The sequence below is a fragment of the Cuculus canorus genome, chromosome 7 (assembly GCF_017976375.1).
Source record: "Cuculus canorus isolate bCucCan1 chromosome 7, bCucCan1.pri, whole genome shotgun sequence".
NCBI classification, from domain to species: Eukaryota; Metazoa; Chordata; class Aves; order Cuculiformes; family Cuculidae; genus Cuculus; species Cuculus canorus.
The window spans coordinates 4,873,225-4,900,708 of NC_071407.1; the positions used below are offsets into that span (position 1 = coordinate 4,873,225).

The 27,484-nt window shown below is 40.6% G+C and overlaps 1 protein-coding gene across 10 annotated transcripts in view; it reads left to right on the forward strand.

Moving 5' to 3' along the window:
* ABLIM1 (actin binding LIM protein 1) overlaps positions 1–27,484 on the forward strand; it is a 202,737-nt gene that overhangs the window by 81,535 nt on the left and 93,718 nt on the right. For 9 of the 10 annotated variants that reach the window (XM_054071490.1, XM_054071488.1, XM_054071486.1 and 6 more), the window contains exon 2: positions 17,130–17,264. In XM_054071490.1, coding sequence (XP_053927465.1) covers positions 17,130–17,264 — 135 coding nt within the window. Of the gene's footprint in view, positions 1–558; positions 1,128–17,129; positions 17,265–27,484 lie in introns of those variants that run through there. The other variant, XM_054071489.1, reaches the window with a different exon arrangement.

The following is a 27,484-nucleotide window of genomic DNA, read 5'->3' on the forward strand; positions in this document are numbered from 1 at the left end:
GGAATAACATAAGAGGAGTTGGAATAACATAAAAGGAGTTGTAGTTTACAGGTATTTAGTATTTCAGAATACGGCGCTTACCAGGACTTAAAAAAATTTCATTGGTAGCACTCCTGGCTGTGCCTCGAAACCCACACGTGCAATGAGCAGTGAAGGGTCTCAACTGTGTTATTTTTAGTGTTCTTTCAAGGTAGAGAATAGAGTCCATATTCCCAGCTTGCGTAGATCATGTGTTGCTCTGTTCTGTACTATAGGCAAAAGGCATTGAGAGATTGTTTATTAGTATTAGTAATATTTTTAGTAGTATTTTGCAGTCTAGTAATTGGGATTTGGTAACAGCTTAGTAATAAACAATAGTTTATTACTATTAGTAATAAACGATATTAGTAATATTAGTAATATTAGTAATAAACAATAGTTTATTAGTATATTTTGCAGTCTAGTAATTGGGATTTGGTAACAGCTTAAAGTAAAACCAGGAGTGGATAAACAGTGCTGACCAAGAAAACCACTGTGCCGCAGCTGCTTCAGCACTTGCCCGTGTTCATCGTGGATTTCCCTCTTGATGCTGGCTCAGTGGGAGTAAATAAAACGATAGGAAACTCATGAATACCACTTTAACTTTCTGCGTGTGTTTGAATGGCTCTCCTGTTCTCGGTCACATCTTCTCCCTTGCAGCGTTTTGCCAGTCGCTCAGGAAGAAATCGCGTTGCCAGCTCAGTTCTGCGAGGGCAGAGGAATGCCAGGTGGTGTCAGTGGCTGGAAATGAGGGACGGTGGAATTCAGCATTTGTTCCGCCGCGGCAGCTGTAGCTGGTTGTTTCAGCACGAGGGGCAGAGTCCACAAGCAGGGTATGAGCTGCCGTTAGCTGGAGGAAAAGACCACAGGGGAAGAAGAGAAGAGGCACGAGAAGCAACGAGGCAGTGACGAACAATCAGACTTGCTCGGAGCTTGTGCAAAATCTGACCGAGGAAGATAATTATCTGGAATTAGCTGCTTTTCTTTTTATTATTATTGTTCCATCTCAGCCAAATACTGCTGGAAAAGAGGTTGTGTTTAAATTACTTCAGCTAATTCTTGCTGCTTCCACTAGGAAGAAAATTTGTTTGCCATGGTGAAAGAAAAAGGTAATTTTGTTTATTGATAGACTGGAGGTGAAATGAACTATGAAACAAACTTGTGTCAGACAGAATCACCTGAGGTTTAAACCTTCGTGTTTAAAATGAAGAATGCTTTGACTGACAGTCGCTGTTTTCCGTTCTAGAAAAGTGATGTGCCAGAACCTGCAGTGCATTCCGTTGGTTATCTCTGTATCTCAGTTAATAAGGGTAGAAGCTGGAACACTCCTAATTAAGGGTGTTGGCATTGTTGGGTTCCTTCTCTATGTATGTTTATTTTTTTAATGTGATTTAATCCAAGTTTGCTGGTGGCTGTTTTTTCACCTGTTTTTGCTGCAGTTCAAAGAGCTTCGACCACCAAAGTTAGCTTAAAATTTTAAAGATAAGCATTGATATTCAGCAAGGCTGGACTTGAGATGGTCATATTTTTACCTTCTGATGAAAAAACTGATTTAAGGGGATTTTCCATAATGTTTGAATTTTGCAGCAGTAAAGTATATATTGGTTTCAATTACCTATAAATAACACTTTAAGCCTCTACTGAAATGTTTACTACTCAAAGAATTCATAAGTGGTTATAGGGTCTTTCTTTGCAGTAACACCGTATCATTTATTGCATTATGAAGGTGTGAAATATGTTCTGAATTGTATTTAAGTGGTGGATTGGATGTTATCACAGACAGATTCAGACTTAATCTCTGTTTTGTGAAGAAGAGGATCTGTGCTCTTTGAGGACCCTGTAAAAGGTACAGTGGGATAAATTCAAACTAGGGAAGAAACAGAAATAAGTAGTAGCAATGTTGAGCAAGAGTGAGCAGATTTTCAACCCTAAACACCCACATTAATCTTTTTTTAATGCTGTGAATGGAATAAATTGAGTTAATATAGCTTCGTAGACGGCTGGATTGAAGACAGCAGGACAAATGTCTCAATATCTTGCCATAGTGTGTCAGATGCATTGAGAGAGTTACAGTCGTAACTGCTGAACAGTCTCCTGATCGTATTTGTTGATCAAAAGCAGTGGCCCAGCAGAGATAATATTGGCTACTTAGCAGATTTGAGATCCATTACTTCAGATTTACTGGATCATTTTTGTAATGTCAGTGGTGAACTGTTGACCTGCTACCAGCATCAGTAAGCCATACCAGGCATGATTTAAGTAGCAGTTTCACCCCAAATCCTTGAAACTGCAAGTTTCAGAATCGTTTGAATCGATTACACCACTTGTCCTTTCAGAAGTGTGTTACCAGTGAGCTTATTGTACTTGTTACTTGTTCCCTTTTGAAACTGGGGTGCTGATTTTCTTGAAGTGGGTGTAAAATGGGTAACATTTTTGGCTGTGCATTTGGTTTGATCCTTTGATAGGTGTCTGCTCTCCACCCAGCTGATGCTCAGCTCGTTGGGCTCTCTGCATTCCGTGGGGCTGTACCTTAGGAGTGCTCTGTAAATACAGTTTTGGCATCTTGTACCAGACGAGCTGTCATACACCTGTAAGAAAATTAAAACAAGCCTATCATTTTTATAAAAATGCATGAGGGAGACCACCTCCTAGAATAGTGGGAAAAAAATGACAATAAATAGTTGAAAATGTTAACAGGGCGTGTGTTTAAATTGCTTCCTTTTCCCCTCCTCACCAAGTTTAATGTATTATTTACAATGGCTGTTAATGTTAGTTATCCATTTATATATTTTTTTTCCTATTCACACAGAGGATGTACTCAAATAACTAAAGGCTGCCTTTAATTTTGTCGTACAGTTACTGATATTTCATATCTCGTGGCTGCAGAGTGAGACAGCTGTTCAGTATTTTGCTTTTCTACTTCAGTATTTTGCTTTTCTACCTTATTACTTTCAAATAACAGCTCTAACAAAGTTGTTTTTTAAAAAATTCTCTCTTTTTTTAGTTCCTTGCTTTTTTTTTCTCTCCCTCACTTCATCACAAGGTCAGGAGCTGCTGCTCCTGGAGTGAGGTCTCTCTGGATATGATACTCGTGCAAAACGCAGGCCAGCATAGTACAGCTGGTACCCTCCCTTCCAGATTGCTGTTTTGAACAAGCTGAAAATGCATTCGGTCCAGTGTCATTTCATAACCATGTTCACCGGGCACTGGAGGGGCTGGTTTCAACTAGAAAAAAAAAAAAATGCAATTCCAATTCACTGAGTTGCAAAACAGTTAGTAACAGTTTTTAGCAAATTAGCATGCTTCATTATGCTCATATTGTAGAATGATTTCAGTGTCTGCCTGGTTAGTTCATACACAAAAAGAATCCTGAGGCCAGGGTGTTTTCTGCTGACACCAAATGGCGCTTCCTAAATTATGTCTGACTGATACCGCGTTTTCATGTCTCTGACTGTGTATTATCTATTTCCAATTATGAGCCCCTATTATCTACTTACTCAGCTAAATTATTGTCACTGCGTTACATCCAAGGGGAACTTTCTCTCTTTCTATCCTTTAACAGGAAGAAAGTTTACATATGCATATGCACGTCTTGTCGTTAATTCTGTTCTCCAATTTAAAACCCGTATTGGATAATCTACATTCTTAGTGCTTCTGTGATGATGTGTGAATTGTGAGCCTGCTAGCCACGTTCCTGGGTGATGTAAGTGTGATAGCTTCATTTTTACCCCCATTGGTTTACATAAGATGAGGATTTGGCCTCAGTTCTTGATTTCTTGGCCAGCTGATGAGAAGACTGTCCTAGCATTCACCTGCTGGTCTGTGAGAGCATATTGGAGAGGTTTGTACCTGATGAGAACTTGGATTGGATCATGCATGGGCAGACCTGTGGAAGTGGGCTGGTATCTCTTCGTGCCAAACTTCTCCTTGTTTGGCAGGATAAAAGGAGAAAAGAGGAAATGTTGGAGACTTCTTGGATTAAGGAAGCGGGTACAGAGGCTTTATGATTTCTGCTTTATGATTTCTGCTTTTCACGTACTGATGCTGTTGAAGGGCGGGTGCTGGCACCTACTGGGTACTAAGTTGTGGTAAGCTAGATTGTGTTTCCATGTTCTCACAGCTGTCCCTGTGGGTGTTCAGTTGGTGCTGCCTTTCCCAGTAAACAACACAGATGTAGCTCGCCAAAATGTGACCAACATTCCGTTTATAATTTGGCCTATGGTCTAGTTCAGTGTCAGAGAGATTTATATCTCTGTTGGTTTCTCTTCTTACTTTTGATAACGCATCAAGTACTGATACCTCTTAAGGTTATGACCAAGAGGACTGGTTTTATGCTTCCAGTAGCTCCAGTTCTGTCTTCCATTCACAAATGAAAAGAGCTATGAGTCACCGAAGATGCTTTTAGTCTGACTTCTGTAGTTGTAAATGGAACTGCTTTAGATGCGGTTATCCTTGAAAAACACGTAAAATGTTAACCTGTATGTTAATTTTCTACCTAGAACGCTGTCCCTCCAGTGTTCTGCGTGTATGCAGTCTTCCCAGTGTGAATCAGGAAAATCTTGAAGAATGGGATTTGGGTCCTGAGATTATCTCGGTATTCTGGTTAATGAACCATAGTCTTGATCTGAACTCATGACTTTGGAACTTTTGACCCCAGGTGACCTGGGAAAGTCTCCAAGCTTGTTGCTTTTGGAGCACATGATAAGTTTATGCAATCGCACGTTGGCAGTGGGAGGACTGAGGAGTTTTATTTGCTTTTTGCTTCAGTTTACTTAGTTTTAAATTTAGTTCTACTTTTGGGGCAGGGCATTTGGGGTTTTGTTTTGATTAAATCAATGTGCTACCATGTACAAGCCACAGAAAAAGCATTTTATAAATATGCATGGTAGTAGATGTTTAAAAAATACTATTGTAATTAAAAGTGCTAAACTATAGATCAGTTCTGTGTAGGGAGACTCTTAAGGTGACCTTGGGGGAAGTAATTTGAACTCTCCCTTGTGTTAATCTGTAAAATGAGGATAAGGACATTCCTCTTGTCTGCCTTGATTATTTGAATTAGAGGTCTTTGGAGCAGAGAGTTTCTTTTACTTTTGTGTAAGGAAATCTTAGTCCTGGGATTTGACTACTGCCACTTGTACAAAAGAAAATCGAGCACTATGTGAATATCTTGTAAACATCTTATTGCTTTTTAAAGGCAAAACAACTGTAAAGCTCTTATATTTTTATTGGCAAATTTATGGTGTTGCTTGTTCTGTACTTTCTCCTTCTAAATTTATTTTTAATATTAGGTTTCAAATTGCAGTTCTGGTGTGCAGCACTGATACTGAGAGAAACAAAAATAACCAAGGAGATGCCAGCTCAGGCACTGCGTGTTTGCTGGAGATTTTATGTTTGTTTAAATAGCGCTTAGTTCATATGAGGGTACGAATATTCATATCCAAAGAGCCAAGCGAGTAGTGTGCAGTCCTGCCATGCCTGATGGCTTCCTGCGTTTCCCAGTAGTGAAATTCCATACATTCCTTACATCCCAGCTGCGTATAGGAGCCAGCTCTCTGAAGATACAATGGCAGCTAGTTTATATTGAGAAATGGGAGAACTTTTGCTGTTGATCTCACTGGAGGGGAGAGCTTAATGGTTTTTAGGGATTAAATTTGAGACCACAGAGTTCATAGGTTCAGACAGCGGTGGAGGCAGCTAAGCTGTTCCTCCATCCAAAACAGTGAGTGTTATGTGCCAAAAAAATGAGTTTGGAGTAGAAGTTCAATCAATTTAATTTATTGGCAGTTAATAATCTCATAATTGCTGTTTCTGGTGTTGAAGGTAAAGCAAACACAACCTTGGAGAAACACACCTCATCTTCTTGCTGGACACTTTTCCTTCCCCTTTCTGGTCTCCAGCCCTCATGCCACACATTATATTCTGTACCATTGGTGAGGCAACGCTGCCACAGGGAAAGGAGGTCAAAACATTATTGTTATTCTGATTTTGTTGCTCCCCTTTTCTTACTCAGGTATTTCACCATGGGTTCCTCTGCTGGAATCTCTGTCCTTTCAGAGTCATGGACCTTCCTGAGTCATCTCTCTGCCCCTGCTTGGGGCAGCAAGTTTATCTTGGTACTTCTGCCCTGCTGGCCCTCATGCCCTTGCTACCAAAGCCCTGCTGCTTATGTTGAATACAATTGAGTAAACTGAAATTATGTGGCTGGTTTTCTTGGATGAGAATTCAAATGGTATGGTTTTTAAAGACAGAATCTTGCCATAGTGAAATTGTGCGTCTTTAAAATACATTAAGCTAGGGCAAAGAAATATTTTTCCAGAGGGGAGAAAGCTTGGTAGGAAAGAACTTGCAAGTTAGGGTGATAATTGGTGCCCCAGTGTAGGAGAGTCAGTTCTTTTTGTGGCAAAATTAATGCATACTCGGAAAAAGACGTTCCCACTAATCAAAACGTGCTGTGTCCTTTGGGTGGGAGAAGCCAGAGAACAAGATTTCGTTGTTTCTCGGGGCAATCCATAACTAATTTAAAAAGGATTATTTATAAGAAAAGTTGGTTTTCCACCTAGAGAACAGTCAGTATCCCCAAAAGGATGATTAATCCTTGCATTCATTGAGCCTGGATAGCTTACAGGCTCACTAGGGATCTGGCTGAGGAGAACACTTAGGCATTGTCTTAAGCCTATTCTGTTCAGCAGAGTATCTTGGTTGAGTCTAATTGAATCCCTGGGATTTAAACCTAAATAAGTGCTTCAGTGTTGTCTCAAAGTCAGACTCCATTTTTGGAGGCTTTGTAATATTTTTGCAGCAGAGTCATGTGTTTTATTGATGGCACTCATTTGGTGGTGTATGTGTCGCTGTGTAAGACACAGCTATGAGAGAAAGAATAATGGCTTCTATATGGGTTTGTCATAAAGTGCTATAAACCCAGAAATTATACGTGCCTGTGTAGCTCGCTTGCGTATGTCATCTGTTATTATATTCCATATAGGCAGGAAAGCTGAGAAATCTCCTCAAAGCTATCAATTGAGGAGCAAGTGCTAAAATAAGGGTCAGACCAAGTAACGCCAGCTGTTCAGAAGTGAAATAATGTTGTGTTTATGCTATAGGACAGCCTAATAGGCAAAGTTCTATAAACAGTGTCAGTGGGATGGCTCTGCAATTCCCAGTGCTGTTAGCAGCAGGGTGAGATCACAGATGTTAGTGTAACGTGGCAGTATTGTGGAACTTTCTATTGGTTCAGGATCTGGTAGAGAAGCAGGAGCTTAAATTTGTATCATCTCAAAGAAGCGATCCAAATGTAAATGCAGCTGCAGAACAGTGATTGGGTCAGACAAGAGTCAATAAATGACTTGTTTGTTCAAAGAAGCAGTTGCATTTGTATTTTTTCTTCTTCAAAGGCACCTCAAAACAACATTGATGGATTTGAAAGCATCGCTGGAAGCGCTCGCCAAAGGAACAGGCTGTATTCAGTACTCCATCAGTCATTAATGCTTTCTCTGTCATAGTCCATATAGTGTTAAAAGTTGATAGACTCTCAGAGCACGTCATTATTCGTTGTTGAAATAATATACGTCGAGGAACTGACTTCTCAGCTGCAAGTGTTCGTAAGGTCTAGGTGCCACCATGGGCAGTTAACCACAGGGCAGAGCCTCTGAAATGCCTCGTTTATCAGCTCTGTACATGGCAAACTACCCTGGGAGTCAGGACCCCTGTGGAGAACCATGTTGCTTATGGATGTGGCTGTCTAGTTTTAGTTTGAGGTTGTGTAGCTCTGACCTTAAGAGTGCCAGAAGTGAGGATGGTACTGATTGGTGGCCATTTACAATATCCTTGTTTGAAGGAGAGATTCTAAGTGTGGAGGACGGAGATCCCATGGTTCAAAAAATGATGGCTGAGGGCTGGTCTCTGCGAGGGTCTTGTGTAGAAAACTCTTTGAGATTGCTGGTGGTAGCTGGGAGGATTTTGCTACAGATGGTGTTTTGGAAGATCTTTATGACAGGCCTGTTTCTGTGCAGGCTTTCCTTTATATTTCATACACACATCAAACCTCAACAATATTACATCATTATGAAGATATCAAAAGCTATCTGGGAGACCACTGTCTGAAGTAGGTCAGTGGTCCTCCTTAGGTAATCTCGGGGTAAACAGCGGGAGAATTGGTTTTTAAATTTAGCGTTTATGTATTGACTTTCCTTAAAAGGGAATTTAATTCCTTTTACTATACAGGATAGCTTTGGCAGCCTCAATAAAGGAAGCAGAGGGGAATGCTAGTTAAGGAGTTTGTTGCTGCTGACTAGAATCCTCACGTGGGTTGCTGTTAGGGTAGCTACGAGGCCTGTTTGACATTTCAGGGCTATTATGGGTAACCACCACTCATCAGTTAGCCAGAATTTCCATGCTGTCTGTAAAAAGCAATTGCTTTTTCTGCTGACTTCAGCAACTTGTTTTCGTGCAGCCTTGATGATCCTTGAGTATTTGCAGTGAATGATTTGACATTTCTGTTTATTCATTGTTTTGAGTAAGATTTTGATACAGATGTCAAGTGATGCGTATGAGATGGCTGCTCAGACTACTCTTAGGAGCTTTTGAATTTTAATTACCCATGTCACATCCTCACAGGAAAACACTTCTTCCTAATATCTACTCTAAATCTTCCTTCTTTCAGCTTAAATCCATTCTCCCTCATCCTAGCCCTGCACTCCCTGATAGAGAGCCCCTCCCCAGATTTTATCGACCCCCTTTAAGTACTGCAGGGCTGTATGCTAAAGCTATAGAAGATCAGAATCTGTGGCCTAATCCTCAGTGAGTCCAGGTAGGGTTATAACCTTGTAAATGCAACCAGCTTTTCACTATCAGGAGCATTGCAAACTGGATCCCTCGAGCGCATCTCTTTTGATAACGGAACAATCACAGGTTTAATTCTTGCACACGGGCTGTTTGTGTGTGCTGTAGATGATCATTTTTCAGGTAGGATGAAGCAGGTGCTGGTGTTAAGTACTTCCCTGAGTACTGAAACCACTCCTGTGCATAAATCTTCATCCAACTGAGGCTTCAGGCCCTGATCTTGCAGGCTGTTCTTTGGGGAATCGTTTGCAATATCGAAGCTCTAGAAGATGCAAGAGGGATGGGTGCAGGCAAAATGCAAAGAAGCACGGTTGCAGTTGTGTTCTAAAACTATGAAACAAATGTGATTCTTTTTTTCCTCTGTTGTGCTTTAAAGCTCACTATTTCCTACTCTATTTACATGTACAATGCATAATGCTTGCTTACTTTTGTTTGTACATAACATAGGAGTCTTCTCACTTTGTTTTCAAGTTACAGTTCTTAATATTTTAGGTTAATACCTGACACTTGACTCTCAATCTCTTCTTTCTGTTAGCTGTGTCAGCTCTGTCTTTCTGGCATGCGTGTTTACAAATGTTTGGGAAAGTATTTAAATACTGGTTTTCTTATTTAAAAATAATCTTTTCTCTGTAAATTTTTTTCTGTTATTGAAATCTCTGCATTCTATTTTCATGCAAATTAAGTGTTTGATATCTTTACTCACAACATTTTCTCAACTGCCTTTCTCATGAGCCATCCTAGCTTATCATCCTAGTTTGACTAGTTCTGCTTGTCAATGTCTTTGTAATTTATTTTTCCTTTTGAAGAATCTGTTTCTCAAAATAGCAGTGCACCCCATTTCTAGGCTGCACGTGTGCCTTAACTTCTTCTTAGTGCTTTTGAAAATCTGTTTGTTGTTACAGTACCTGCCAAGGGGTGGAGGGGGTGAGGGTGTGTGGAGACAACTGATACAAATCAGTGTGATGCTATGATATAGTCAGCCCCACATCTGGCCATGCAGTATGATTTTGAGGATAGATACCTGTGGTGTACTTGGCCCACATGTATCCTGTATCGCTATGATTAGGGCACTAGCTTTTCATAGAATTATGGAATCACTCGGTTGAAAAAGACCTTTGAATCATTGAGCCCAACCATACCTGTCCACTACTAAATCATATCCCTGAGCACCTCATCTGCCCACCTTTTAAACACCTCCAAGGATGGAGACTCCACCACCTCCCCAGGCAGCCATTCCAGCACCCAATAACCCTTTCAGTGAAGAAATTTTTCTAAACATCCAATCTGAACCTCCCCTGGTGCAGCTTGAAGCCATTCCTTCATGTGCCAAAAGAGATACTATCCTGCAGTGTTCTGATTGCTACTGTGGCCCTATTTGCATCCACTATTTCCAGGGGAAAATAAGTATACTTTGATGGAAAGTACCAGAAAACATTTAAAAATTATGGTAAAAAAATACAAGTTTAGAACTTTTTTTGCCTTTTTTTTAAAAAAAAAAATAGCTACTCTGGTTATACATCGACAATGAAAATAGTTATAAGACAAATTGTTACACTGTAGGAGTAATGCAGATAAATTTACAGGAAGAGAGGGTTTTGAAATGATTCTTCAGATACGATTTGAATGGCAATAATGTGAACAAGGTGCAGTCTGGAGTTTTGCCTTAGGCTTTTTCATACGTGTGTAGGCATGTGGATCACTATTATCTCTTTATGAGAGTGCCTCCTTCCAGGATAATCTGGAATCCCCGAAGATCCGTGTCTGATACCTGGTGACTGGAGTAGTTTCTTTGTCCCTGACAGCTGGGAGGTTTGATTTCAGTCTCAGTCAATGCTCGGTCACTGTAGCTGATGGGATTCTTATAGATTTAAGATTGAGAACTGAGTCTGCAGATAAGCCAAATGACTCTGCGTTTTTCACCCCTTCCTTTTAATAGGTGTTTCAGTAACTCCTCAAGCCTCCACTGTGCTGGGCTTTTATGAGAGAGGAATTCCTCAGGGAGCGTACGGGCTATAGACAGGCTTTACAAAATCAGAGGATGCAGACATTCACCTTGTTGAGCAGGTGAATGGAAGAAGGTGAAGGAGAACAAAGTATGGGAGAAAATTACTACTTCTCTCTTTACAAAGAGCGCATGGAGAATGAGTCATAAGCCAGATCTGATTCTTGAACATGGGACTCTTGTGTCTCTTGAGCACCTTTCATCCCAGAACAGCTTTTTTTCACATCTTGTGCCTTTGGGCTGTGCCTACCTGCCTCTGCCCTGCCCCAGGCAAGGGGCTGCCCCGCTGCGGTGCCACTTGGCAGCATCAGAGTCTGGGGGGAATGTCTGCTTAAAGACCTTCAAGTTTTGAACTTCACATCTTGTTAATTAATTCAAGAAATGGTCTCCAAAGCCATATCGGGTAGTACAGAGGCAGCGCTGCTGCCTGTGTGAAGATTTGGTGCCTTGGCAATCTCTAGCACTGTCATTTTACCTTCATTCCCAGAAGCAGAAAGGAGTGAGGAAATTTAAAGCAGGCTAGCAAAAAAAATTAGTTTCAGGCCATTAAATTTTTGTTTTCTTTTTCTTAATATTTCAGTTTTCAGCCAACCTCCTCCCCTCCCCAACATTGAATTGAAAGTTAGCATTTCAGCGTGCTCTATCTGTATTAGATTAGGCCACTCTTTAAGGTATAAAGGACACAGCTGAGAGTCCTCTTGCCTTTGCGGTATGGGCACAGTGTCTTCTTGGTGCTATGCAAAATTGCCCAGAGGGAGGTCTACAAGTCCTAGAAATTGTATATCTTAGCATGATGCTACACCGCCTACAACCTGGTTAGAGTTGACTGAGCATAACTGCAGTTTATTTGTGAAGGTAGGCATGCGAATGTGACACCTACAAAAATTTACTGTTAAAATAACAATAGCTACTCCTGTTTAAATTTAGAGGAAGCTGGTTTGGTTTTTTTTACCTCAGTTTAGAGCAAAACTGAACCCAGCCTATTTTGCTGTGACCTCTGCTTTGCAGCATACGCATAGCAAGGTTTTTCGCAGAAGCGTCTCTCTCTGACTTCCAATAAAAAGGCAAAGTATTCTGTGGCTCACAGCAGAGACGTGGAGTCTTGCCAGCAGAAATCTGCAGCTAAGAGTCACTTAGCGTCAGTCTTTGGTTTCCTGACAATTCTGTGTTCGGGGAGAGAATCATCAGTAAGGGCAGCTGCAGTATTTATTTTTCTTGTTTTCTTTTATTCAACAACCATTAATCTCCAGGTAGTTGCTGTCATTTCCATTTCAGAAGGGTTTGGTATGACTACCAAGGTCCTTTTTCTGGCTGATGCAGAAAAAACCAAACTGCTGTTAAACCTTTGTTCAATGATCTGCTCCACATAAAGAAGCACTGACAGGATAGTTTTAAATTTGGCACAGCAAATTAATTCCTTCACTTTACTCAGAAGGTATCTTGCATTTCTCATATGAACATTAGGTTGCTATTGGTCTTTTCTATCTCTTTTTCTTTTTTATTGTTCCTTTTTCTTTGCAGATCTGGGATTATTTTGAGATGTTTTGATAAAACATGGTAATGAGTACTCTCAAGCTGGTAGAGTTGCTTTGAATTTACATCAATATAGCGCAATTGCAAAATGTAACGAAATCAACATTGCATGATTCACACCGGAATGTAAGGAACGATAAAAGTCATGGTGATGTATCTATGGAGTGGTTTGCACAAAGCAACACTGCAGTGATAGAGATCTTCTTTGTAGAAGATGCTATTGATTTTCCTCTTCCCCCCCACCCCTCTCCATTTCCTCCTCTCTTCCATTAAACAGTGTAATCCAGACTTCCCAGTTGTTCCAGTCAGTGTACATGTTACTCTGCATAAACTGGATATTTAATGGGACATTGATTTGTCTTATTGGACTCAAATGAGCTTAAGAAAGCATTAGTTATTCATTAGTTATTCATTAGTTATTCAGTTAAGCTGGACATGCAAGCAAGAGTAGAAGTTTCAGCCTGGCTTGTCTTGAAAAGTTCTTTAGTGTATATCTGATGTTATCTATCTTTACACGACTCATCTTTACGTATCTCACGTGTGTTCATTAATTAAAAAAAGAACTGTCTTCAGGCAGTGCCCAGCAGCATTGGAAGTTAAAGAACTGTTATAAAGCAACTTGAAACTTTGAGAAAATTTTATTGATGATCTTTTGTGTAATAATTAGTCTCTGTGAAATTGTACAGACTGTGACAGCTTAGATTTCTGCAGGTGCTATAGCTTTCAAAGTTACTGTTGAATAGTTTTGAAGGAATAAAAATACGACTAAATATTCAAAGAAATTGTTGCGCTGGTTTGATCTGTATGCCTGATTCTAGCATCTTTTTGTTCAAATGGAGAGACTGCACTGGTTTAAGTAGAGCCAGCTTAAAAAAAAAGAGTTCACTTAGTAGGCTGCATACTCTTGATGGAATGACATTTGTTTGAAATGAGATCCATTGTGTTAGTAGGCGTTGGCATCTTGCAGGTGTGAGCTAGACTGATGCATTGTGTTTTATCTTAGGCAAAAAGATCCGTGCGCCTTCTTATACTGCTTGGGCTAAACTGATATAAAATCACATCTTGACTTAATCTGACATGATTTGTATGTAGACAAGTATCAGTTTACATCAGTTTTCTGGAACTGGTAAATACTTGAGTTGTGTTTATATTACACTACCCATGCAGTAACTATGCACTTTATGATATGAAGACAATTGTGAAAGTGTGACCCAGTACTGAACCAAAAACGTGGTGTTCTGGTAGCATCTCTCCCTCAGAGAGTTGTTAAATTTATGTTCATTTGGAAGATATTCATGGTGTTAATATATTTGGATTTGAAACGTCATTAAAGGCAATGCAGCTCTTTAAATTAGCACTTGTTCACTCACGCACCCTCCAATGAATGCTGTTTGCAGAAATACGGCGGATGTGTGTAACCCATCACGACTGACTCGCTGCCTTAGGTGTAACACAATACTCATCTGACTCCTTCCATCCCAGGCTTATATCCTTCTCACCTGTGTTTATTCTGACAGTGGGGTAAGGCCAGCAGTGCCCTTACACCTGTTTTACAGTCAGGAGCACTCAAGAAGAGAAACTAAAACATTCATATAATTTTAAGCTGATACGTAACAGCATCAGAGACTTAGTTGAACTTCACTGTCTGTCTTTAGTCCCTTGGAGTTAAGGGCATGCCATCCAGAGAGCCTAGATCTCTGTTGTGATGCAGGGGTTGGGACCGGAGCTGTCTAGATCCTAAATTAATGTCCTGTCACTAATTATACTGGCTGGAATCTGCTACCACGTTAGTCACGATGTAGAGTTGCCTTATTGTTCCACGGCATGATGGCTGAAGATATGTCATGTTGATGTGGGGAGGGTTGGTGCAGGCAGAGCCCAAAGCATTTACTCTCTGGAGATGTGAAATCTCCGTAAGGAGATGAGCCTAGTTCCTGGCTTGGGTTTTTCAGACCCAAAGCAGCTCACAATTTACATATCCAGTAAGCTGGCTGGACTTAAACCCGGAACATTTAAATAAGCTACTTGTAAAGGTATTTCTCTCTTTTTCTTTAGTTCCCTGTTCTGTCCTTTCTGGTAGATGTAAAGGGCCACCCTTGGTGCTGAGAAGCCTTGTGCGTATTGAGTATATCCAAAGGAAAAAAGCTTGCAAGCACAGGTTGCCCAGAGAAGTTCTGGATGTTCCATCTCTTCAGGTGTTCAAGGCCAGGTTGGATGAGGCTTGGAGCAACCTGATCCAGTGGAAGATGTCGCTGCCTATGGCAGGGGAGTGGAACTGAATGATCTCTAAGGTCCCTTGTGACCCAAACCATTCCACGATTCTATGATTCTAATTCCTTACAGGAGAACAAAAGTAAATTACTTAATCTTGACCTACAGTGCTGAATTGAGGCCAGTAAGACAAGCACCATAATTAGCTTCACTTAGGAGATCAGTCTAGAAATATAACCTAGCAGTATTTGTATTCATTTAAATGACTGTACAGGCAGAACTGGGAAGAAGTTGCTTCATTGGACCAGTCTTGAAAACATTTATTTACTTTCTGGAAAAGAGCAAAAACTTATGTTTCACATCAATACCAGAAGATCTGGCGTGCAGAACGTGTTAGGATGTCCTCCACATGTGAGTTTGAGAGAGCAGAATGCTAGAGGTGCAGATTTCACACTGGGTTCATAAATTCTAGGAAGCATTTGCGTGGATCCTTGATCCGGTTCCTCACTTGGACAATTTAAAAAGTCCATTTTGTTACCTTCAATTCAGTTGGCATCAGGCCCATCTCAGGCTAGCTGGATCTGAGAGGGGATTTTCCTTGTAATAATTTAATTTGCTAAGGCTTGTCTCTGTGTTTGTTTGTCTCGTTTTCTTTCTTTTTCACTGCATAAACTATGTGTTTCCTTGGTTACAAGCTAATAGTCTTGTTTGGCAGAATAATAACTTCCTTTCCAGAAATAGTATTGCATTGCAGACTGTTACATGAGGTTCACTCAAGGCAAGGCATTCACTGGGCTCTTATTTAAATGGAGTTGCTAATAGAAATACCGGTTGGCATTGCTAAATGCAATCTGTTCACCAGTATGGGCAGAATAAGTGCTCAAGGGAAACAGTTGAAATGAGGCTACCGGAGGAGGAGACGTTAAAACTTTGAGCTTGAGTAGAAGAATTCATCATTTTCTTTGAAGATTGGGATGGGAAGAATAAAGTAGCAGCTGCCTTATTAGTTTGACTGGCCTTACAGCCGTAATTACGGCTTGGAATATTTGTTATCCTCTAATCTGGATGCTGTTACTCCCCTAATGACAAATTGGGCTTTTTTGTTTTTAATCTTGTATTTATATAATGCAGAATGATAGCAGTATTTCTTCACTAAGGCATTTATAAAGGAGGGTAATACAGAAGGGGCCCATGAAGTGCTCCAGAGGGCTGGAGCATCTCCCGTAGAATGAAAGGTTGAGAGATTCGGGCTTGTTCAGCCTGGAGAAGAGAAGGCTCTAGGGAGACCTTAGAGCAGCCTTCCAGTACCTGAAGGGAGAAATAATGGAGGTGATTCCTGGTGACAATGAGAGTGATGTATGCGTAACAGCACTCAGCCTTTTGCAGGCCAGGAAAAGCAGGACATGAATAAATAAATAAATAAATAAATAAATAAATATATATATATATAGCCAGAGGCGTGGGTAGAGAAGTGTGTTTTCTCTGAGTTGTTCTGATGAGCATCACTCGTTTGAGAACAATATTAAAAGACAGCCAACTTTCTCCTGCTAGAATGGAATGTGGGAGGGAGACTTGAAGGAATATAGTTTTGTTTGGGAACATTCTGCGTAGTATTTCCCACTTCAAACAGTACAGCTGAGACATTATCTTGCGCTCGCTTACACCCATGCGTTCGTATTGAGGCATCAAGCTGCCGCAGGACACATCTTAAGAGAAAGTTAAACTTCTTTTACGGAAGCCAAACGTGGAGCAGTAAAAGTTTTATTACATGAATGAAATACACAATAAAGCTGACACAAACTTTTCCTGTTCCTACCCAGGCTTTCTGTTCAGGGCTGTGAAATAGCTGATCCTTTGCGAATACGTGGAATTTTGTCTCCCTGACTATATTGCAGATGCTTTGGTCATTTCTGTCTACTCATAGTATCTTTAATTTGCATGCAAAGCTGTTTCTGCTAGAATTAATGGGAGCAGAGGCAAATAACATTGATTTTTCTCTCTTCAGATGTGCTTTCCCTTTGTTAAGTATGTGCTGTATCAAAATAGATGTGCTTTTAGTTTATATTTAATATAGTCATTTCTGTGCAAAGCGAGGCTGCCTCATTCACCTGGTTTCCCAGAAAAATTAATTGGAATTGCTTTTCTTTATTTATTTTGCTTGGATTATACACTTTCTTGGATTAAATTAGCCCAGTTCTTGTTGCCTGGTGTACTTATTGAATAAATTGCACACACTCATGTTCTTGGAAAGAAAAGCTTAAGCTTCTGAGGCACTGTGGCGCTAAAACTGTGGAGGGATTTTTTTCCTTGTCTTTCCGTGGCAGCCTCGGAGAAAAGAGGTAGTAGTTGATGTGAATGGCTTAAACTATTGGTTTATGGAAAGGCTATATTTAAAAAAGTTGATAGTGACTTTTTAGATTAGCGTAAAATGTGAACAGATACATTTGTATTGTGAGAACGCGGGTTTATGTAGAGGGGAATACCTTCCTTTCGTCTGGGTTTAAATCCTATTTGTTTTCTTTTACAGTGGCCCATCCTCAGGAACCTCACCACCCCTCTGAAAAGCCCGTCATCCACTGCCATAAATGTGGGGAACCATGTAAAGGTGAAGTACTCCGTGTTCAGGCCAGACACTTCCACATCAAATGCTTCACCTGCAAAGGTAAGACCTCAATATTCATCTGTTAGAAATGAATCCAGCACATTTGTCCTAGAAATGAATCCAGCACGTTTGTCCAAAGTTCCTTGAGCAGTGATGAGAGGTCACACACCCTGTGATCAGTCTATTACAGAAAATTCTCTTTGCTCAGTATCTGGAGGATTTGTGGGTGGGAAGGGTAAAGAATGGGGGGTGAAGTGGCTGAATTGCATGTGAACAAGTAGCAAGATGATCTGCATCACGCAGAGCAAAACCAATATGCAAATATCTACAATTTAATTGAAAGATTATATGAGACTTTTGGTTTTATTATGGGGGGATAAATTTGTCACCACTAGAAAACTCAAAATAGTACATTCTGCTCTGAATACTTATGCGTTTCATTCTTTTTCTTTTCTGCTGTTCACTGGGTGAAAGCTGCACGATAGATAATTACACCTGAAAGAGTTGGGGGAAAAAAAGGTCTTAGTTCTTTTTAATAGTCTTTTCAATTTTATCTGCTTTGAGCAGTCCTCTGTAGGCAGCCAGTTTCACATATTTCCCAAATAGTGAATTAGGCCGTAATTGGAGTCTGGCTGCTTAGATGAATTTCTTTTTCTGTTTATTTGGGTAACAATGGAACAACACTAAACGTCCAAGATGAATTGCTTTATGGAGAGTCACAAAACATAGGAAGAGAAACTATAGCCCTAGCAGCCACTCAGAAATCCAGAGTAAATAGCTGACTTGGTTTCAAATGTTGTGTTGTATGTACTTTGTGTTGTTTCTATATGTGGGGCAAGAGTATGCTTCGATTCTATAGTGTGAAGATGAATAAAGCATAAGAATAGAGAAGAAAATTCTCTTTGTAGTCTTTGTTTCGATAAATCTGGAGTTCTTTTAAACTGTTAATAGCAACCACTTCCTTTCATTAGGATAGTTGTGAAAATTAAGCTCCTTTTAAGTGAATTGATTGCTGAAAGTAAGTACCTGCATTCAAAAAATCGCACGGAGAAACCTCACTGATGGATGCTGGCATCTAAGAGAAAGAGGCAGGGTGGTCGCTGAGGAGTGTGTGTCCTGGGGTGAGAGGGAGCCTTAGCCACATAGAATCATAGAATCACAGAATATTTGGGTTGGAAGGGACCTTAAAGATCATCTAGTTTCAACCCCCCTGCCATGGGCATAGGCACCTCCCACTGGATCAGGTTGCTCCAAGCCCCATCCAACCTGGCCTTGAACACCTCCAGGGATGGGGCAGCCACAGCTTCCCTGGGCAACCTGTGCCGGTGCCTCACTACTCTCATAGTGAAGAAATTCCTGTTTATGTCTAGTTTAAATCTGCCCCTCTCCAGTTTATACCCATTGCCCTTTGTCCTATCACTTCAAGCCTTTGTAAATAGCCCCTCCCCAGCTTTTTTGTAGCCACTTCAGGTACAAACAGAGTGCCCATAACCTCCCAATAAAGCAGGGGGACAGATAAAGCGGGCTCTGGAATTGTTCTCCTGCTTAATGCGGATTAATCTTGCTGGTTTTGAGGGTCTGATTTCTTCTTTCACTTGTTTTTAAGTTGCTTACTCAGATGCTGTTTTTGTGCTTGGACTGTTCTGTTGCAAGGCTGGGTTTACTAGGATACATTTTTTTTTCTCCCCTAGGGCAATATCTAAATTTGTTGTGGTTTCTGTTTATGGAGATAAACAAGCTGATGACAGTTCAGTATTCTGTAATATTGATCTCATGACTGCTTGCGTGAAGATCACCAGAGAGCTATGAAGATATCTCTCTGATGAAAATGGAACTATGACTTTCATCATTAGCTTCTTAAGGAAATTTGGAGCTTGTGGAAGGCGACTGGTTGCGTGTGTTCACTTATTGTTTAGGAGGGGGGATTGACTGTGTGGCTTCTGCCTTTTTGTAGTATCTGCACATCCCAGTTTGAACTGAGAGGACCAGTGCTGAATCATTTAGAGACATTTCTCTTGTTGCTCATTCAGTCTGTGCCTTATTACTTGGTTTTGCCAGCAAGGAAGCATAGGGTTTTTTTGTGTTCATTTATCTTTCACTGAGAGGAAGGGAAGGCAGTGTGTGTGTGAAGCTGCCTCAAGTCCTGTGTTGAATCTTATACCTGAGCTGCAGAGCTTGTTTGTTGGTGGTCTCTCCTATTTAAATGAATGCACTTTTTAATTAAACCATATAGTTATTTACTTACATTGCATGTTGTCTGACCATATGGCTCATACGAGTGGGACACAGCTGTTCAAGTAAACGTTTTTTCCCTGCTAGTATAATGGGTTTTTAATTTGACATGACTGTGACTCTACAGGAGGTGGAGTTTGACACCCTCAGCTTTTACAGTATGTTGTTAGCCAGAGGAAATAGCAGCTGATGCTGGGACCAGACAACCAAGCCACCTGTAGATGCAGCCTTGCGTATACTAAAGTTTACCCTTGAGACTTCAACTCATACATCTACAACGTGAAAGATTTGAACAAGTGTGTACATGTCATACCTGCTGAAAACATTTAAATCTTTACCCATAGGCTTAGTCTGTTAGTCCAGTGAAGATGTGGAAAAACTCCATTCCCGTATAAAGCTGTCGCACTGGTTGTATATTAGCAGGGTTTCGGTGTGAACCTATTCTTATTTTGCTCTTTATGGGCTTCGTTTTTTTGCTCTTGTTGTTGCCATCCATGCTCTCAACTTTGTGTTTACATTGCGCTATTAAGTGTATTTGATGTGATCGTAGTCCTGCTTCCCTGGGTTATATCAGAGACATATAAGCACTCCGTGATTGCTCGGCATGCATGGCAGTGGTGTGGTTGCACTGCAGGAATACAGGGGCTTAAGCTTCCATGCTGCGTCAGCCAGCTCAGGACATGATCATGTGTCATGTAATGCGATCAGACAATTCTCTTCCCCTGTGGTTTGGTGCTGCGTTCATCTCTGAAATCTGTCTCAGAACAGAGTAACTGCTTCCTGACAAAGATAACAGTAAAACCTCCACCGATTGACGTGTTCCCGTACCCCCACGATAAGATGCAGCTAGTCGTTACGCCCCTGCCCGTTGAGAACCAAGTGGTTTGTCCTATCTGCCTGGCCAGGCTGGCTGGTTCTATTTGTGTCTCCAGATAAAAGCTGATAAAAAACCAAATTGCTGAAAATGGTGTGGCCTGTCCCCCAGAAGGTGAGCTCTGCTGGCCTCCCGATAGGCGAAGAATCTCAAACAGTCAGCAGCTGACTCGGAGCTGGAGTTAACAGGGGAATGATGGACAGGGGAGGGATGAGACATTTAGAAGTGCAGCTCCCAGAGTGCTGTTCAGAGCAGTTGTCTTTGGCTGCTTTGTAACAAATTCACTTACCTTCCTAAGAAATTACACCGTTGTCTGTTACAAATTTTAATTGGAATCTGCATTATCTCCAGATGCAATAAATAAGTTTTAATTTGTCTTTTACTAAGAGTATACTCTTACCGTATCAGATTGTTAATGGTTACCAGGCAGTGGAAGGAGCAGGCTGAGATGAGGGAGGGTTAGATGAGGAGGTTGGAGGGAGAACAGGCTGAGCTGGAGACCTCATTGTTTTACTTTTTTGTGTTTAATAAGCATTAACATTAAAAAGAATGAATTAATAGCTTATAAAAAAGTCATTTTTTTTTTCTTCTAAAGCATCTATGCACGTGACTGTCCTTTCTGGGAAAACTAAGACTCTTACCTGCAATGTCCGTTACATATGGAGATGTGGGGGTGATCAGACCCTTAATTATGAAGTGCATGAGCAGAAATTTTAATATCCCAATTTAAATTGTGATCTTATACAAATGATCGTTTCCTGTCAGTGTCAGTAGAGTACAGTTCAATTTACCCTATTGCATGTACCAGGAGAGGAAACTTTCAGGCCAGCAAAACTGCTATAATGAGACTATATTACAAGCCTATGATTTATCTTCTGGGTCAGAAGGAAATGCAATGTGTTGCCTAACAGAACAACCTTTAAGCTTTCATAGTAGCAAGAAAAAACATTTACAGGCTGGAGTTTTGATAGAAGTAGAGACAAGTTGCATTATATTCACAAAGTAATGCAATGTTTGTGGTAAGAGCATTTCGAAGTGTAGACAGTGTCCGTGTTCTTGGAGTGGAATATAAATTGGAAAACATAGCTGCCAGATGGTAACATAGACAAAAAAACCCCAACAAGTCATAAGTAAGCATTCCTGCAATGAGAATATGGATGATGTCCTAAAGTTTTCTAGTCCTCACTATGTGGCATAAATGTCTGTGATTTGATTAGACTATGCCAGGTGGAAATGTTTCACTGTGTACAAATGTTTTACAGGCTATGACAATATCGGATATCAAAAGGCAATTACCGGCTAATGTTCTTGCTAATTATAAGGCGAAGCCAAGGCTTGGCATACAAGAAGCATTCCACAAACCCAGAGTATCCCATGGAGCAGAAACTTGTAGCTTCTGCTAAAACATTGTTACAAATCAGCATAAAGCAGTTTCTTAATTATAGAACAAATGTGCTAATTTTCCTTTTTGAGTTAGATGTCTTTGACGCTTCTTTACAAAAGCCCACATCAATATGTATTTCAGAATCCTTTGTGGTATGTTTAGGTTCCGGGCATGGGGCTGTTTCTTTTATGTGATGACTTTTGCAAGGGCACATCATCTGTACTTCAATGATCTTGACGGGGAAGGGCTCCTAAGTTTAAGTTTGGGGATGCTTTGTAATGTTTGACTTTGAACTGGACCTTCCTCTGTTGAAGGGCTGGGAAGAAGTCAGGGTCACGTAAGCAGACACTCTATCAACAAGCTGGAATAAGATTTAAATCATTAGTTCTTTGACCTTTGATCTGTCATCAGATTCCTTCAGGGGCAGCAGGAGGAGGTTGCAAACTGGCTGCTGGGTGATTAGTGCTATTAATAGTTGGGTGTCAGTGGATGGAAAGTTTAACTCTAAGGCCATTCTTGTAGTAGATGTCCAGTGCATCTCTGAATATCCCTACATTTCCACAAATACTTCTGAAACAGACTGATCTGTGGACACGGTAATGTAACTGGTGGATAGAAGGTGCTCTTTCCTGGCAATTGGGAAATTATATGAGTTCCCTCGAAGCTCTGAATCATTGAACCAAAGAGCCTTCTTTATATAAAAGCTCTCCAGGCTTGTAATTCTCTTTGAATAGTCCATAGTTCTGCTTCCCAGCTTGTAAACTCCCCTTTTCAGCTTGGTTATTGAAACAACCTTTAGCATTATTAAGTCTTTTGATTTTTCTTAAGAATACTTGTATTTTAGCTTTTTTTTCCCTAAACCTGATTGTCTCACCTTTCGCTTAAAGGACATTTCTAGTCATTAAAATATAAAACATTGCCAAATATGAACCTGAAATGCTCTGACAGCAAAATATAAATAAAAAGGACAGAAAAGTCATAGTATGCTGGTTTGAATGGTCAAGATGTTGAGGATCTGACTCAACATATTGAAGGATTGCAACTCTATATCCTTTATCCACGGTAGAAAGTCCCACAGAAGGGAATGAAGAAGAGTAAGTTGAGATTTTAGGGATTGACAATGAAAGAGAAGTACTTGGTGGCGAAGAGATCAGTACGTAAATCAAGTGAAAGAGCAAAAAAAGGGTGAGGATGCTGTTACCATTGTGCATATGGAGACCTAATGAGGGACATTGAGAACACTTTTGAGGACAGCGCATCAAGTTTGAGCAAAGTTTAGAAAATCCAGAGGGCAATGGGATCCTGCTGTTCTTGGAAAGCTAACAGAGGTTGAAATTTCTCCCATGACAGGAAATGGGATTCATATGTTCAGGTACCCGGGTACAAAATCAAGCTTCAGTTGCAGCTGTGAGAGTGATTGCCGTTCCTATGTTTGCCTGGCTTAGCTGCTGTATCTCAAAGCCTGTTCTTTCCCTTGCAGTGATTCTGATTGGTATTAATATTTCCCTTCAGGTATAGGTAAAGGCCAGGGAAGTTTGCTGTCGGATAGGCTGGTTTCCTGCAAAACAACCCTAACCTTCCCGTAACCCATAACCAGCAGGGAGAACTCTGTCTTATTAGTGGCAGTAGCCATTGAGATGACAATGGGCTGATTTTGGGGGAGGGCTGGGGGAGGGCAGCAGATACATCCAGCCCCTTGGCAGTGAAAGCCACCAGTCATCCTCAACACTTGTGGAAAACAGTTTCTGTAAGAATTCTGAAGGATCCCTTGTTCCCCAACGAAGAGAGACAGTGGATAAGGTGACTGTGGGCTATGACAGCAGGGCTCAAACTATACCCATAGTTCTATCTCACACTGCTTTCCTACCCTCTGACCCTTTCCTGCCCTTCCACTTGTTTTCAGTAGCAATGTCCTATTTTATTTGGGTCTTTATTTCCAAATTATATATATAGAGAGAGTATTGAATTGTTAATGTTTGGTTTAGATGTTGACAAGAGAAAAAACCCAAGCAATTTCATCCCTTTTAAAGGGGATCTTTGTTTTTCTCTTGGTATTTTAATGCTACTAGTGGCGATTGGTTGCCACTAATCTTGGTTTAGCTGAGCCTGAGGTCTCTCTCAGTGACCAAACATTTGACAGGAAATGAAATTAATTGCAGTACTTGGCTGATGTTGATGGATGCTGACAGATGTCATGTCAGATTTTAACAAGCTACTGGATCCCTTTGAAAGTAGAGGGCCAGCAGGATGCTTTACAGGTGCTTTGCATGGGGCAGAGCATCCTTATGGGAATATGGAAAGTTGTTTGGTTTGGTTTGATTCAATACATCCTTCATTTGCCTAACTTTGATGTCAATATATCCTTCATTTGCCTGTCTTTTTTTCATAAGTCAACGGGCAAGGTAGATTTGGTTTTACTCTATTCTTAATCCTTGGTTTGCTTATTTATAGTCTCTATGGAGACATCTCTCATCTAGATAGTTACAGCCAAGCTATGCCAGGCTAAACTTTGACATTTTTCCACTGATTGCATTTTCTTCAAGGTTCATTTCCCACAGACCCCTAAATGACTTTGATCTCCACCTAGTGCTTAGTTTAATGTGAAAGGTGTTTTAAATGGTTGAGTGATTCTTGCTGTTTTTTCCATTCCTGGTGGACAAAACATTGGTATTTCAGCTGGGAGGCTGTCATATTGCTACAATATATATGGCTGCTGTTTGCTGTTGAGCTTAGGTACTAGATATTGTCTGTTAGATTGCTACAAGGAATGAAATATATGCAAGCCAGGTGCAGCCAGGAAGGTTTCCTCTGTGCAATATCTTTTGTCTCTCCGGTGTTAAGGATATAACCAAAGGAAGCTGACCTCGTGGGAGTAAAGGCACTGTCACGGTGCTGATTCGGGAAGCGGATTAAGTTAAAACTCTGAGCTCGTCTGAAACTGTGTCATCACTAGTGGTTTCAGTTGGGTGAATATTTGCACTAAATGCTGAATAGTTTTGCTCGGGTGCCCCACTGAGAACTACTTGTGCTGTAATGACAGTGGCACTCGGGAGTCATGCAGGAAGGATGTTTGAAATGAAGGGGGTTTCATAGGAAGAGGAGAAAGGCCTGGCTGGATGCTTCTCTTGCAGATCCCAGGCTAATTTAGGGGAAGAGGGGAGACATGCAGTCTCGCTTGTTGCTCAGGAGGTGTTTTAGCTGCTAAACCTTTCTTCCAGCAGTTGATGAGATGACGAAGCATATTTTAACATCGCCTGTATTTGTTCCACGTATATAAACCTCTTTTAACTTCCCAGGGTTACTCCTAAACTCAATCTGTTGAAATGGGAAGAGATTCCAGAACCACAAGGAATGCTGGACACAGTTCCAAATAGCTTGGATCAAAATGCATCTCTCCTCAGTGTACAGCAGGCAAAATCTCCACTGACAGTCATCAGGAACTTTGCTATGGCTCTTGTGAAAAGCTGTGTGCAAGCCCTTAATGGTGCCTTGAAATCTTTCTGCAACGCTAGTGCTGGCTTCTGGGGTTTGCGGCTCTCATGTGGTCTTCTGATGACACTTTGATGTACAGTTGTTCTTTAAATGACTTAAAGAACTGGAGGTTATGCCATCAAGGAAGGTGTTGGTAACAGGAACAAAATGAAGGCAAAGAAAGACTTTCTTCATTCAAAATGTGGAAACTAAACTTTAATGAGAACATGAACCTTGCTTTCATCAGTACAGGATTTGTTAAGCTGTCTTAGGCAAAAAAAAAAAAAGAAAGACTTTTTTTCCCTGTGTATTTGTTTAGATGTAGATGATAAACTGAAACATTTCCAAATTCCTTTCTGCCCTCAAACAAGAAATCCATTATGTCCTAAGAAATAAATGTTGTATGAATATTTCCCTACTTGAGAACAGCACCATTATTCTATAAAGCTTAGAAATACAAGAAAGAAATAAAACCCCAACAGGAAATTGAATTTGCACCTTATTTAATGCATGGTGACAAAGCAGATCATTAGACTTTTCTTAATGAATAGTATTCACTTATGGGAACTGAGAGCCTGTGCTCATCGAGTCTGCTTGTGTGGGTTTGTTTTTTCAAGTGCTGAAACAATTTTTACTCGGGACCTTGATTTTCAGCTCTCACTGACAATAACCCTATGGAAATCCTACATAATGCTCAGTAGGATCAAATCCCATTGCCATTTATTTTGAAAAGATCAGATCTCATCATTTTCATCACATCCGTTAAAGCTTGGAAGTGACTCAGCTTAGGAATGATCCGAGTGCCTTGGAGATCACAGACAATTGGATTTCTCAGCTACCTTTTGTCGTAACAGCCCAGGCTTGCATAGACAGATGCTGCAGCTTTGAGAGCTGACAGGGGCACTGACGATATCTCTAATCTTTTTGTGCTCCAAGGATGTAAAATAGTAGCTTCAAAGAGCAGCTCAAGAGAGAAAAAGCTCGTAGGGCTGCGTATCCCATACCGTGTGAGGCAGGTCTGTATTCCAGTTTATTCCATTCACAAGAGAGGCAGAGTGATCTGCTGGGAATATGAAATACTTTGATATACAGACACTGAGAAAAAGGCTGACTTCCTTCAGGATCTGTTGAAGATGATGGTTTTCTTTATTTTTATTTAAAGAAAAATACTTTTTTCCTCTCTGCTTGTGATACCTCAGGGGATAGAATTGCCCCCAGATTGTCTCCTGTTTCAGAATAGAGGTTCTGGTCATGTAAAATGGAATTTCTTTCATCATATTGAGCAGGAAGGGTTCTTGAGGAAATGTTATTCTCCTATAGGACTATTCCCATGTGATAAAATGTTTATAGAATATCTCCTGCATTTTGACTTCTGTGGTGTGATTTGTGCAATGCTATTGGCTCCACTGATTAATTCATTCAAAGTTGGTTTCCCCATCAGCTTAGGAATACCCAAAAGAACATAATTTGATGTTTCCTACTAGTTGTCATCATTTTAATTTTCGTTTTTCTTTGATGACATGATATTTGTGTAACAGCAATTGCCTAGATCACACTGTTGGGATTTATTGTACGTATGCAATGATCACAGCTGGTTTCTCTTTGCTGCCTCTGCTGTTTGTGGCATGAACCATGCTGGGCAGATGGTCTTTCTTTTTAATAAAAACTATCACAATTTGTCCATCTCTTCTGTGATATTTCTACAGTGGTCATAAATATGTGTGCTAAGGCAATATGTTTAAGCTTGAGGGGATTTGGTGTCAGAACCATGACTTCTGCACGGTTGCAAAAAGAAAAAAGCTATTTAAATCCCTTCCTTGCTTGCGCACCACATTGTCCACCAAGTATGGATACAGTCATGTTCATCCTTTCTGATTTGATCTCTGACTCAAAGTGAAAGCAGCCTGCTGGAACAGCATTTTTCCAGCCCTGGCTGTTAACAGTCTGGGTGACCCTTGTTTCGCCCATGTAGCTTAAAGCTGTGATTAGTGATGGGAACACACGTGCTAAATTGTCTGCAAAAATCCGTTGTAATGTGGGGTTGCCAGGACTTGTCTTTAATACTTGCAGGGCGGTGTGTGCCTCCTGCTGTGAGTATGCCAAAGATGATGAACCTGCTGGTGGTTGACATCATAAGCGGTTCTGCTTGTGCTTGAATCTGACTTGCCAGTATGAGAAAGTTTAACTCATTCTGAGTTATTGACAGAAGGAGTGAGAGACTGAGTGGAAAGGAGACTTCATAAAGAAAAGGGCAGTAGATGGGGCTTCTTTTTAATAATAGTAATTACTGTCTTTAAAAGACAAATAAGTTTATCCCCC